A 14,720-nucleotide genomic window follows, 5' to 3' on the forward strand; every position below is an offset into this window, starting at 1 on the left:
TGCTCTCCAAGTGTCCAGGCTCGCCTCGAACACTGACGTCAAAGTACCACCTCAGAATGCTTAAGACAGGTCTTTATGAACAATTTCAACATTTTAAAATAACTTCCTCATTTCCCTTCTCCTTCCCTAATAGAAGACCATCAGTTTGAGTTATATACAGGAGTTATGTGTTAAAAGAGAAAGGTTGAATGGTATATATCAATTTGGAATGGGAACCAAGCTCTTTGAATGTATCACTTCCTAACACCTTTTGCAAAAACAGCAACATTTTTGTTTAATTTTGTTTTTAAAATTATATAACTAGACTAAAATTAAGAATTAGGTGAATCCCACAATGCACAGAATGCATGGTGTTTTTTTTTTTTTTTTTTTTTAGAATTAGCATATGGATCTGTCAACATTTCTTGTAACTTTTTTTTTTTTTTCTTGAGGCAAGGTTTCTCTGTGTAACAGCTTTGGTTGTCCTGGAACTCACTCTGTAGACCAGGCTGACTTTGATCTCACAGTGATCCAATTGCCTCTGCCTCACCAGTGTTGGGATTACAGGCATGCACTACCACCGTCTGGCTCTTAACTAATTACTTTTAATATTTTTGTTTCCTATATATTTTGCATTGAGTTTGCCTAGTTCTTTGGGTGTTTAAAAACTAGATTAATTGAAATTTGATATTTTGGGGGTTGGAGAGGGTTCAGCAGTTAAGAGCACTTGCTGCTTTTCCAGAAGAGCTGAGTTCAGTTCCCAGTACTTCCATGTTGGGAGGCTCACAAGGGATCAGATGTGCTTGTCTGACCTCCATGGGAGGCATACATTCACACACACACACACACACACACACACACACACACACACACACACAGACACATAAAGAGCATTAACAGCAGATCTTTTAATAATTATTATTTAATTTTAAAAAGTCTTACAAAAGGAATTTTGATGTTTTTCTCCAAAGGATAATTTTATCATTTTGAAATTATTTACACGCTAAATTGTTAACAATATTATATTTGATATTTGTTTTGGTTTTGTTTCCTTTTGAGACAGCGTATTTCTATGCAAGCCTTGCTGGCCTGGAATACACTGTGTAGATCAAGATGGCCTTGAACTCACAGAGATCTGCCTGCGTCTACTTTTCAGAGCTGGAATGAGAGTGTGCACCACCACACTAGGCTGTCTTTGACATCTGTATTGAGATTACCCTGTAAGAAAAGAGTGAAAGCGAACTCAATGGAAGAGTTTGCAATTGTGTGGCTCGTCACTCTTTGCTGTCTAAACAGAGTTAAATAATTCCACCTTTCACACTTTGCGGTGCTGAGTTGTGTATGAAGAGCCTGAGTTGTATAGGGTACATTTCTGGAACTCCTCAGCTTGAAATAGCAAAAAGCTACATTGTTTGAGGAATTAAAATTACTTTCCTCTATGAATCTGAATTTGTATAGTTGACTTTATGAGAATAATATAGCAAGATTATGGTAAATATTCCTAATTTTCTGTTCACACAGAAAGCTGACATGTGTTGACGATCTGTGGGGTTCTGGGTGTGCATCATCTCATTCAGCATCAGAGTGGCCCTGCAGATGAGGATGCAGGCACTGAGTACTTAGTAGTGTTGCCAAGGTCATACAGCAAGTGGGAGATTTCAGATGTGATCTCAGGCAGCCTGTCTCGCTGCCCTGTCCCTGGGCTCTGGGTCTTTACTGTTTTACGCACACACACCATGCTTGTGCTCAGTCCTATCCCGGCATCAGTTTCCAACAGAAGTGAATGAGACCAAATTTCCCCACATCAGCAGCAGCACAGAACACTGAAATTTTTAGATTTGTACTTATTAATTAATGGAAGAATGATCATCTTCCCCTAATTCTACTTTTAAGGTAAGAATGAGTTAAAGGGATGGAGGTGTGGCTCAGTGCTAGAGCAGATACTAGCCTATCATTTCCCTTATCATTTAATAGGAACTGTATATTATAGACATTTCCTTTTTCTGTTAAGACAAGGTACAGACCCTCCATCAGTTTTTATTTGGTTTATGGTATTTTACTGATATTTTTGATTTTTCAGTTTTAACTTGTGTCTTTAGATTTTAAATCATGTTGCAAAGGCCTGTTCTATTCTGAGGCTAAGAAGTTTTTCCTTATTTATTCTAGAACTCTGACTTTCTCACTTCCCACGCTTAGGTCTTCTGCCCTTCTAGAATTCAACCTGGCAGGCACCTGAGATACTGTTCCAGAGTTCTGATCGTTTTCCTCCCCAGCCGTTTATGAAATGCCTGTGTGTTTCCCGCTGTTTGGACTGTCAGCACCATGTGCTGCCCGCCCGCCTTACCTCTGCTCCAGTCTGTTGGTTGGGGTCTGTTTGAGCTGCCATCCCTCCTGTTTCCTCGGACACGGCCTAAAATAAGTCAGGGTCACTTTCCTCTCATCTGCCTTTTCTTCAGCTCTCTTGATTGTTGCTGATTGAGATTTAAAAGATGATATTTAGATCTGTTTACTGTGTTCTAGTGAGCAACAAAACCCCAGAAAACAAACCCGAAACAACCCGTGTCCTGGCTCTGCTCCCTGCAGATCTAGGGTCACAGGTAGCCACACCCAGATTTTCAAGTGAGTGTAGATCTGAACTCAGGTTCTCACATTTGTGCAACAATCACTTTTGCCCACTGGGCCATCTCTGTGGTCCCCATATTAAACTGTATTCTGTAGCGGACAACATACAGTGTCTCAGTTTCCATTCAAGATATTGCAGAAAGTGACTCATTTTCATCTCCAGCAAACCGTGTACACTTTGGCCTCCTCGATATTTCTCCTCTTGCAAATGAAGAGTTTAAAACCGTATAATTCAATTAGTGAAGAATCTTCAACTATGTGAGATCCTGTCTGATGTGGCTTCCTGCGTGGTTGACCATTCAGGAAGAAAGCATACATTGGCAGCTTTCCCAGGGAGATCGCAATCAGGTATTTATCTAATTATTCTTTTTAAGTGTGCATTGATATAGACAGTATTGGACATTCCCATCCCCAGCACTGGGAAGCACTGTGGCCATTAGCCATTGCTTGGTATATTAGTGTTGTAAAACCTAGCTGCTGATTCAACTGCTGTGCGACCTGCCAATGTGCTGTGTGGTTATTGGGTTTAAGTTTAAGCGATTTTGTTTGTCTCTAGTAAAAGTGTCCAAATTTAATAAATTTCCCTGATCCAACATAGCTAGGGAAAGATTCAATTTATTTAAGTCCTAGGATCGGGGACAGAATGTTTTTTTGGAAATAATTACAGTATATCGTGTGTCACCTTCTCTCTTTATAGGAGGAAAGAAAATTTCTCAGGGGAAACACAAGGCTGGCCATCTGTGTCAAAGAGGAGCATGGAGTGGACCTTGCTAACACCATGGTCTCCACATTCCGGTCTCCAGGACCACAGACAATGCATTTCTGCTGTTTAAGCACCACCTTCCTCCACAAATGAACAGCCTTGGAAATGAATTAGGAAATCCAACTGGAGAGCACCAGCGGACCCTATGGAAACAAGTAGGTCCCCTGAGCTGTGACATCTGAAACAGTCACTGTGCCTTCTCCTTAGTCAGACATCAACAAGAATGACAGGCACTTTCCCTCCAGGAGCCATAGGTACCCGACAGTGAACTGCAGGGCTTCCAGTCTCACTGTTGCTTTTTAAAATATGGGCAGCTAGCCCGGCGTGATGGTGCGTGCTTTAATCCAGCAGCACTTGGGAAGCAGAAGCAGGCTCTCAATGAGGTCAGCTTGGTGTACACAGTGAGTTCCAGGCTACACAGAGAAACCGTGTCTTAAGTAAATATGTAGATGGATATTTGAGGAAGGTTTTTAGGACCCGAGGAAGGGTCACATGGAGGTCGAGTCATTAGTACAGCGGGACTACGTTTAAAACTTCCTGATTTGTCATCCTGGTTAGCCACGGGAGGCGAGGATCTGATTCTCATGAGCAAGTCTCTAAGAGCCATGCGGCAACGCATTGCCTGTAATCCCAGTCAGTGCCTAGCAGGCTAAGGCAGTAAGGTTTCACTTTCTGGTACTGCCTGGGCCACAGGGAAATCCTGTCTCAAATAAATTACACAACATATACACACACACATATATATATAAACTCTATCATTCATCTGTCTGTCTGTCTGTCTGTCTGTCTATCTATCTATCTATCTATCTACCCATGTATCTATCTCACTGAGAGCCTGGTGGAAGATCATTTTATCCTAACACTGAGACTCAGCCTAGCGCCGGGCGTGTGGTAGGTACTAAAGTCATATCTCCCTTAGCTTTCAGCTCTGACAAGGGGTTACCTTTGTTCTCTTACCAGTCAGAGGTGGATGGCCTGCCCTTTGATATTCATTTATTATTGGTGCTTAACAGAGCATTAAAAAAGATTTTATTTTATGTATTATGTTTATCTACATGTTCACCATGTGCATGCCTGGAGGCCAGAAGAGGGCATCAGATCTCCTGGAACTGGAATTATAGGTTGTTGTGAGGAGTTATATGGATGCTGGAAACTGAACCCAGTCCTCTGCAAGAGCAATAAGTGCTCTTGGCTGCTGACCCATCTTTCCAAGTCCTTAATAGAGCTTTTTTTTTTTTTTTTTTTTTTTTTTTTTTTTTTTTTTTTTTTGTGGACCAGTTTGGTCTCCAACTCAGAGATCTACCTGCCTCTGCCTCTCAAGTTCTGGGATTAAAGGTCTGCGCCACCACCGCCCAGCATAATAGATCATTTTAAATGTTAATTTTGATCCTGTTGCTTGAACAACCCAGTTTACAACATGGCTAACCAAATTCTCAGTAAATCACCTCTGAGGAAGAATCAGATCTTTTTTACTCATTAGCTAGACCAAAATCAGGAGTGTGTACAGTGTCATAAAAATGAACATAATTAGGAAGATTGGAGCCCAGTACTATAAAAAAAATTTGGATAAATAACTTGGTCACTGAGTAGTAAAATTCTAAGATCATAACTCTTTATCCTTATGATTGCTAATGACAAAGGAAATTGAACATCACGAAAGTGAGAGACGTAAAGGCACTGGACATTACAAATGGGAAGGAAGCATTACACCTCTCAGATTATCTTGTGTCTTATAGTTTTTTCTGTCCCCCTGAATGACTGCTTGCTGAAAAAAGTGTCTCAAATCCCCAGAGAACAGAGACTACATCTCCTGGACACAAGCTCCCAAGGTGTGTGACAGCCTGAAACAACGAGAATATAGTGAACAGATGCTGGCTGAATGAACCAGATGTGGATAATGTTCTTGATGGATTCTTATTGATGGAGGAAAAGGGGTAACACCAGCCAAGAGTGGACACTCTAAAGGAGGAAGGCAGTTTATTGTAGTGAAACTGCACTGCAGTTTTATACATGACCCCTCAATGCATACAACATCACGTTACTCCACCCTGTTGCACAAGACACCACTGAACTGCAGAGGCTCAAAGTGCTCTGCATGAGTTAATACTGACACAACGCGTTTCCACCGCTCCGCCCACATTCCATTAGATATTGAAAGAGCTCCTTCCAGCCTCTGACAGCTCCCACGTGGCGCATAGTGTCTCTCAGTGTTCTTCCTTCCACTATGCTAGTTAGTTGTCAGAAGCCTGCTTAGGAAAACCGACTTAGATGAGAGGTCCCGACATTTCTACCTACACGCAGCTCTTGGAAAATGTGAACACCGGCAAGACATCTGAGGTAACTAAGAAAAGTAAAGATAATAGAAACATGCACCTGGGGACGAAAACCAGCAACATATAGAGAGTACATAAATGCATGCATGTGGGGGTTTATGTACACGACACCCCTTTCATCTAACACCTTGTCTATAGTACATTTTAGACATTTACCCCATATTGCACAAACCCAGATATACACACAGTCTGATGTATCGCTGTGCAAGCCATCCTCACAGAGGAGAGCTCTACACAACATTCTGAATGAGCTTATTCATGACTTTTTTGTAGAATTGACAGTTCTCTGTGCAGAAATATATTCACATACACCAAGGTCTCCTTTCCTAAATGTAGGATTCTTTAGCACACTGGAGTTGGTCAACCTCAAAGACCATGTGCTGTTGCCTGAGACAGTCCAACTTGGCCTCCTGCATGGATTCAGACACGGTCCTCAGTCGGTGCAGCTCAGAGCTCCCCCGAGTTTCCACAGAGACACAGACAGTCTGACTCTGTTTCCAGTGCTCAGTCATGGGTGACAATCTGTGTCCACCAGGTGTCCCTTCACTGTGGTCACCTCCAAGGCGAGAAGGCAGAGCTGTGTTCCATTTGAGCATTCTCGCTCTCATACTGGCAACTGTCTGGCCACCGTAGGCTGTGAGTCCAGGTGCCTGGTAATGAATGGCCTCTTCGTACGATGGTGGACTTCCTGGATTCCTCACATCCACTATCTGGAACACGTTATCAACTGAGAGGGTCCAGGTTCTAGACAAGCTGAAGTCCAGAGTTGTTTGGCTTTGGATTTCTGACTCATTTTCCTGGATGATTCTGCCAGCAAGCTGGCTTTCTTTTCTGAAACCCTTCCTGATTTGGTCTCTGGAAAAGTCTTTGGATTTCTCAGACCCCATGCTGGAGGTCCCGGGCAGCACTTTTTTGTGAGACGTAAAGGAAAACGACATGGAATGCTTTCTAATTTCTCTCTGGGGTTTGATCTTGTCGGTCTTTGTGGTGAAGCTCTGGTGTCTGGTGAAGAAGTTTCTTTTGGGACAAGACGGAGAAGGCAGAGGTGAGCTGTCCAAAGATTTACCTGGGGAGACTCTGGAAAATGCTTTGGGTACCAGTCCCTGTGATGATGCTAAACCTTGGGTCAAGTTCTTTATCTTTAAATCCACTGGTCTCTTGGGCTTGCCTTCAGCTGCTGGGAAGACCTCCTCTGTAAACGGATCTTCAGCCTCATCACCCTCCAAACAAGAGGCTTCATGGGGCATGGTGAAGTTATCCTCACTCTTGGTTAGCTTTTGTTTTCTCATTTGGCCCATGAGGCACTCTTGTGAGGGTGACATGTTGGGCTCAGAGAACCGCCTGTCTTGCTGGCCAATGGAGCTTTTCAACCTGGCTGCCATGCTAACAATGGGTTCTGAGCTTGACTCACAGGTGTCCTGTGGGCCGCGGTTATCCAGGCCAGCGTGCCCCTCCAGCTGCCCGCTGGGAGAAGTGGCGGCACTCGTGGGCTCCACATCTGGGTCATTGCTGTCGTAAGCTGAGTCGTTCTGCAGAGTTGACACATCTGGGAAGAGTTAAGGCAGAGGTGAACATTTTATCTAGGCTCTTTCAGCAACAGTATTTACTACAGGCTGCCCTGTTTAGTTAGACCTATGGTGATTTTGTGGAAGTGCATTGGGGCTTGATCTGACAATAAACTGATTACATTAAAACTTTGCTTCTGTCTAATATGATCTTTAAATGTCGAGAAAATGGGAAAATGAAATGGAGGGAGGAGGAAGGGAAAGAGACACATATGAGGAAAGGAAGATGGCAATGGCATATTCTTTAAGGTTTATTGATCTGAATTCATAGGATTGATCCTTTGGGTAGCTCTTGTATTGGACCAATTTCCATTTTAATGGACTCACATTCCACTGTAGTCCTGGAACTTCCTTACTCCAACCCCATAACTAAAGTTTACTAAGTAGAATTAAGAGTCACTGTGCCTTAGAATAGGAAGGAGAAAATTCCAGACTGATGAGAAAGAACATCGCAGGAGGAGGTGTTGAGGGTAAATCTAATCGCAAGGCCTCATGGTTAACGACTTCCTTACAGACTTCTGACTTGTGAAGGCGAATCCTGCTTCCAGTACCCGGGATGCCTTACATCACTTCCTGGAGCATCGAGGACTGGCATGGGCTTCTCCCCAGAACCACAAGCAAGTGACAGAACGTTCCGTACCTGAACTGTCAGTGTGTTCCAGGGAGTCGTCAGAAGTGATGCGGGAATGTGTCGGCATGTTCTCCCCAAATATTTCAAAGCAGTTGTCAATGAGGAATTCCACCAATGTCTTAACCTGTGAGGAAAACGTAAGCAGTTTATCAGCTTAAGTACATTCATAAAAAAGAAAGTAAAAAAGAATGAGAACATATCGGGGTCAACTACTGGGGAAGCGGCAGAAATAGATACTTTTATGTGCCTAAAAAGCACATTGGAATTAGTGGCAATAATACACTTTATTATTTTATGAGGCATGCATTTTTTAAAATTTCAGGATTAAAAAAAATTACTTTGAAGTAACTGAAATGTTTATTTAAGGAAGTAGCTGTCCAGATTTCTAGGTGAACAGGCAGAATGTGATATACAGAAGGAAAAGAGCAAAGTGGTTTCTCCAGCCAGGGAGTTAGTGCTGTAAATGTCTGCTCCCCTGACCTGTCTCCCAGGACAACAGAGGATGCAGATATTTCACCCTGCAGCAAATATGTGTATGTAAGGGAGTGGGACCATGAGAAACACAGCCTGCAGTTGAGACTTCCTCCGTGGGCCCGGAGTCACTTGAAGAAACTCAAATCAGAAGCATTTTAAATGCTTGGCTTTTATAGAGGGTGGGCTCAAGACCAGAAAGCTTCTCCGACAGAGGCAGGACGTACCTTGTTGTTCAGATCCTTCTGGGCCTGGAAGGACAGGCTCTGGTCATTCTTCAGAGTGAGCATGTTGGGCCCTATACAGATGGCTAGGTTGCTGGAGTCCATCTTGTTGACCTCGGCGTTCTTGCTGATCAGGTGCAGCACAGAGACCAAGTGCCTGAGCAGCAGAAGGTTGGGCCTGGGGAGGCGATCCGCAACCCTGGAAGAAGACATTGACAGATGAGGGCTTTCCTGCAGCCTTAGCGTGGCCTCTCAAGAGGTTCTCCCCAAACCGGACTTCCTTTAAAACGAGGAAGGTGCATTTCCAAAAGAAATGTTGTGAAACGTTCATTCAGACCCTTGCAGCAGCAGCCGACCTGGGGCGGGGCCAGGAAACCACAAGTTGTAGGAACTGGGACTCCAACAGTACCTCTCTTTATCATACACACGGACGCTGACTGTGAAGCAACGTCTGTGTAACCGCCACAATCTGCCTCACATTTTGAAAACAGTTTTGTCACACCATCAAATGACTGCATCAGAATGCTGTTTTGAGCCCTGTGAGACTGATTATCTCACACTTCTTTGGACTGTAAATTTTAGAGCAAGACCACCCATTTTCATATCATTCTGAGAAATCTTTAGATAGAATCCATCAGTCTATAAAAGCATGTTTATAACTAGAGGCAGGCAGGATTTAATGCAAACATGGTCCTCGTGGTAACAGATTAGATTGTGTCTTTACATTTTGGTATTTCAAAAAATGAAATGAACCCAACACATGGATCCTTTCAATTTCTTAGTGTTGTTTTCATAAAAAAGCTGTATGCCCAAGTACAAACTCATTGTGATAATCTTAGAATTCTGGGAGTGAGGGTGGACAAAGCTATCCACCTTTTGCAAAATATTTCATGGAACTATTTGGCTGCGGGGACAAGTATTGCATGTCGGTGGACTTTCTGAAGATGTGGCAAAGGTTCAGACATGTAAACGGAAGACATTTGTGACTCTGGTTATGCAGAGGTCACACTTTCATTTTTAAATATGATTTCTGCTAACTATTGGAATTTGTTTTTGTTAACCATAGAATTTAGAGTTGACTGTGGAGTTTTAGAAACGAAACAATCCCTTCCAAGTTGCTCTGCCGTGCAGAAAGCGTTTATGAGAGAAGAGTGACTGGCACCAGGGACACCAGTTGATGAAGTCAAGGATAACTCCAACCCTGTTGTCTAGCCTGTGGTAAAGCGTTCACAGTCTGAGTTCATTCTGTGCCTTTTAAAACTACTGTGTTTAGGTTCTCTCCTATCTTGGACCTATGAGAACTGAAGTTCACTTTCTGCTTTTTAAGAAGTCCTTTCTCTCGTTTGGGTAGAAGTACTTTTTTTTTTTTAATACCCAGGGCTCCTTCTGGCTCCTGTGACAGGAGCAGATGAGCAATTCCACTCAGACTCCCTGGACCCCCCAGTTTTCATGAGACAGGGGTCCCCAAGGCTGTGCACAGGCTTGTGAAGCAGGAAGGATGGCGGTCTCGCGTCCTGCAGTGACTAAGGACTTACTGCTTTAGGGCCTCGATTCTGTCCTCCTCGCTGGGCTTCTCCAGGGCGCCCATCCACTCCTCGAAGAGGTCACAGGAGAGGAGCTTCAGGGGGATTCCTCGGAGGAAGTCCTGGAGGGAGAAAGGGGTGCGTTTGCTGTTGGTGCGGGGCACCCCGGTTCACCCAGCCCCACCCCCGTGTTTACGTCCTTTATGGAGCCTCTTCCAAACTCACACTGTGCTTTGGAACCTCCCAGTAACCAGCACAATAAGACCCACTGTCCATAGGTAGGTGGACTCTGGGGAGACCAGATTTATGAACGGACTTGGCCATGGGGGCGATCAAGTAATATTTTGAAAGAATTTCCTGCCACCCTCTCTGTTGAAGCCTGGGGCCACTGAAACAGAGGTGCTTATACGAGTAATTAAAAAATGTAACTAAGAAAAGACTAAACTCCCAGATCAGCAGGCCTTGCCCGGCAGGGAGCAGTGCCAGGGGCTGGTTTCCTGGTGTGTCTGTCAGTGCGCCCCCAACAGGCCATCGGCACACATGCAGCCGACTCACCTTGAAGACCACGGCCAGCAGGTGCACCGGCAGCTGGTTCAGGTTCACCGGGCACCCACAGTTCAGTTCTTCCTTCAGCTCCTTGCGGGCCTTCTCGCTGGCAGCTTTCCTGAATATCCCTTCGGTCGAAGGGCCTTTAAGGCAGAGGATGGTGAGGATGTCCTGCGGGAGCAGAAAACGTTGCTGAGGTCAAAGCATGGAAACCTATCTCTAGGCTCTTGTTACAGGAGAGCCTTCCCTCACAAGCTACTGAGGCCGGTGCTACCGAAGACGCCCCTCATTTTTTCTCAGGGGAGGTAAATTGTGAAAGCACTAATTTTGCACGTCTGAAAATCACCCCCCCCATGTCCTCATAGGAACACTACATTTCCCACAAACACCCTCTGCTCCCTCTTGGCAGAGCTTTAGAAGTTAAAAACATTCCATCATCTTCGATCCACAAGTCAGAGGGCTGAGGGAGGGACCGTCACTCTGAGCACGTTGGTGGGTAGCAGATGGCTTCCCCCCTGAACCGGAAAGTCGGGGGGCGGGGGGAGGCTTCAAACGATGAGTTCCATCGTGTTCAGATTTCCCAAAGGCTTTCAGGTCCCATAGAAAAGGGAAGAAGGTTTATGAGTCAACACACACCTACCTGGATGGGTCTAGGGAGTGTGTCATTTTCCCCACAGATGATTGACAAGGGTTGATCAAACAGTGGCACCTTCAGCTCTGGTTCCAATGAACCAGGGAAGTCAGATGAAGGAGAGAGCTTTCTCATGAGAGAGGGCCAGGACAGCACTTTCTTTCTCTTCTTGACTTCTATAGCCAAGGAAACAAGGAGATAAAGAGAAAAAACAACGTTAATAATAAGGCAAGATCCAGACTAGAACACCGATGGTCTTGGCCACGTCATCCTATCTATAGCATGTTGAAAACAAAAACAAAACTCTGTTGAAAACTCGAGAAGGCCAAGGGCATAACCCTTGATCTAGAAAAGTCAAGCCCCAAACAACCACACTGTTTCCAGGGCAGCCAGTCCCTAAACACCAACACCAGGGTTCCTCAGAGGCTCCACCTTTCCTGTTTTTACCCTCACAGCTATTAGCTACAGAAAACTAGCAGAATTTAATTGTGTGGGTCAAAACCACCCATTTTAATGTTTTAACTCATTCTTCCTAATAACTACAGAGAATGTTTCTGCTTAATGGATACTATTTTAACTTATTTCTTTGAATGTGAAAGTTAGAAAGAGAGGAAGCGTCTTGCTCAAGATCTTTCAAAGGTTCTGAGCAGGGCTGACTGGTCACCTCCATTTTAGCACTTAACCACCACTAGAGGGGGCTACATCACCCAGGGAATTTTGCAGTCTGCGAGTTTCAGAAGCTAATACAAGGTTCTCCAAGGAAGGTGGCCACCCGGGCTTGGCGCTTTGCCAAGTATCCGACCCTTCTGATAACCATAAAACTTGTGTGCAATGGTATCAGAACTCAAAAGTTCCCCCTTTATCTTTCTTTTTCCCCCTTCGAATTTTAAAGGCTGTGCTTCCTAAACAACTGGTTTATGTTTTTCCATAGTTTGCACTGAAAAGTGGAAGGCAGACAGAACAGTGAGGGCTTGTCCTGATACTTTGGGAGGGGTGATCAGATCTGATGCCCACTGTAACGAAACATGTTATGAAAGAGAATAAGAGTGGACGCTGATCTTACTGAGATCAGCAGCAATTGCCCATGAACTCTTAGTGGTTGCAGTCTCCACTAAAGAAGGAAGCAAGTGGTGGGAAGAGCAGTGTGTGTTTCTCCAATGTGTGCATGCTTCCATCCTCAGGGTTTACAAGGCCCGAAATTTGCCAGCCTGGTTGGAAACCCCCTGTGGAGCTGGGGCCATAGGCTGCAGACAGTCTTCCCTCCTACAGAAGTCTTCCCCTGCTGTTCCAGTCAAGGGTTAATGTTCTGCGGTCTCTCAGAATACTTAGAAAACAAATTCCTAGTAAAGTAAAAGCCGTGTGGTTTTGCAAACCGAGATCGCTAGTTAGGCTCACGGAAAGGGCAGTATGTTTTCAAAACTCACCAATTAGCTGGCAGATGCTGTCTTCACTCTCACATGATGTCAACAGCGGAAGGGCCTTGATATCACCCTGGAAACACATTTAAATTAAAATAGTGACCTATGACATGCAGTCTCCCTCCACAAAATGCACAGATAGCCTTTTATTCATCTTAAAAATTAAGTCAATTGCATTGACTCTGCATTCTTCTCAGGTCAACATTATTGTAGAAGAGCTCAATCAATGTGTCTAATTTATAATCTGATATTCACTTTACACTGATAAACAATCCAAACATTCAACAAAAAGAACATTTTCCCTCTTCTTACATGTAAATGAAGTTAAAAACATTACTTTCTTACCTCTGACTGACATTCAATCAACGTCTCCATGTTATTGGCATTAAGTGTTTTTGACTAAAAGAGAGAAAAATAACATCAGTGAAGGTCTCTTCGGCTCTCGTCTGTGGACAAGACAATAAGTAAGTGTGAAGGACTCACGTACATCCAGACTGCTTGTCAACTTCATTGGAGTTGGGGCTGACAGTCCAAGGGGGCGTTTCACTAGCGTGCGGCTTTGATTCTGTCTACAATACATCATAAAGGAAAAGAGTTATAAAATAGAATAACCAGTCAAATGTCAGAGTCAGATTGCCAAAACAACAACAACAATAACAATGCCCTGAGCTGAAAGCTACTGGATAGAAAAGTTTTAATTTAAAGCCAGCCTCCCACTGAGAGCAGCAGGAGAATCTCATCCAACTTTTCATTTGCATTTATTTTATCCAAATGAAATAAATATTCCTAGGTTTCCATGAAATAAGATAAAAATCACTCTTTCTTACTAAATTATCAAGAACAGCATCTGAGAAAGTTATTCCTAAATTCCTTAAGCCAGATGTCTTTGCTGCTCAGAAACTAACTTTGTTGTCCGTAATTACATTCTCATCAGGAGAATCTGAGTACAATTATAGCAACTAGCACTTTTTTTTTTGAGAGCTCATACGTCGTATATTAAATGCTCTGCACTCTCATCTAAACCCAAGTTAGAAAGAAATTTATTTCTAGGATACTAGTTACGGTATACAGAAACCAAATCCAACATTTGCAGAATTCCTGGCCCCCAAATTGCAGCTGTCACATGGCAGGCGAGCGAGCATTCTGCGTTCAGAGTCCTTCTAAGACAGACACACGTTTCTCAGCAGAGCTTTTCTTCAGTGACTTATAATCTCAGGGATCCAAGACGCACAACCTCCAAGGCAGTTTATGTTCTGTCCTGTTAATCTACAGTACTTACCCCGGGAGGGTCTTCAGCCAGAGTTCTTTTACCTCCAATGAACTGTGGAAAACAGGAGACCCAGCATGATACCCTGACCCTAGGAGTCCACCCACAGACGAGACACTGGAGCCCTCAGCCTCATGTGCTGTGCGTTATAAGTGGCGGGGGCGGGCAGGTGGAAACTCAGAATATTGCTGGGGCCGGAAGGAACATCATGGGCTGTCACACAGAGAACCAGCCAGACTCTACACAGCTCTCACTTCCTCATTCCTTTTAGGGCGGCGATGGTTCTTTCCACCTCCCTGTTCCCACCCCATTTCAAAGTAAAAATTTCTACAAACTACTAGGGGTGGAAAACGTGACACAGTGAACATAAGAGAAGGCTTTAATGATTGTCAAGGTGGTATGTGCGAATGAGAAAGTTTGTTATTCTCTGCGTAAACATCATTTTATTTTGGAAAGCGGTCATCTCACCCCCTCTCTGGTTTGTCTATCCTGTTTGGGTGATGGATCCCTTTCACCCACCATCCTCCCTATCCCCCAGGACTAGATATGGATGGTACATCTAAGTGCTGGATGTTGCTATAAAACCAGAGCAGAGGCCAAGGAATGGCTTCCCCTCTTTGAAAAATGATCGCTCTCAAAAGCTACATCAGTTTCTTCAGAATTAGGGGAACTGCCCACCGAGAATTAGATTTCTTTCTCTAAGTTCATTGGGAAGTACAGTAAGAGGCAGTCATTCATACTCACACA

General features: G+C 44.0%; 1 protein-coding gene and 1 long non-coding RNA gene across 2 annotated transcripts; one reads left to right on the forward strand and one right to left on the reverse strand.

Moving 5' to 3' along the window:
* The first annotated feature begins 1,115 nt into the window (after nucleotides 1–1,115).
* LOC119086841 lies at nucleotides 1,116–7,395 on the forward strand. The gene is made up of 3 exons (XR_005090207.1): nucleotides 1,116–2,949; nucleotides 3,299–3,519; nucleotides 5,156–7,395. It is a non-coding gene; the product is annotated as an uncharacterized LOC119086841 (long non-coding RNA).
* On the reverse strand, nucleotides 5,325–14,148 carry LOC114685675 (T cell activation RhoGTPase activating protein). Its single transcript, XM_028860320.2, has 10 exons — nucleotides 13,986–14,148; nucleotides 13,194–13,275; nucleotides 13,052–13,105; nucleotides 12,713–12,779; nucleotides 11,298–11,464; nucleotides 10,667–10,828; nucleotides 10,124–10,233; nucleotides 8,592–8,787; nucleotides 7,903–8,017; nucleotides 5,325–7,243 (listed from the first exon to the last, which is right to left on the reverse strand). The coding sequence occupies exons 2-10, from the start codon at nucleotides 13,215–13,217 to the stop codon at nucleotides 6,024–6,026; spliced, it is 2,115 nt and encodes a 704-aa protein (XP_028716153.1). The 5' UTR covers nucleotides 13,218–13,275; nucleotides 13,986–14,148; the 3' UTR covers nucleotides 5,325–6,023.
* Nucleotides 14,149–14,720: the final 572 nt, after the last annotated feature.

This window comes from Peromyscus leucopus, chromosome 8a (genome assembly GCF_004664715.2).
Source record: "Peromyscus leucopus breed LL Stock chromosome 8a, UCI_PerLeu_2.1, whole genome shotgun sequence".
NCBI lineage: Eukaryota > Metazoa > Chordata > Mammalia > Rodentia > Cricetidae > Peromyscus > Peromyscus leucopus.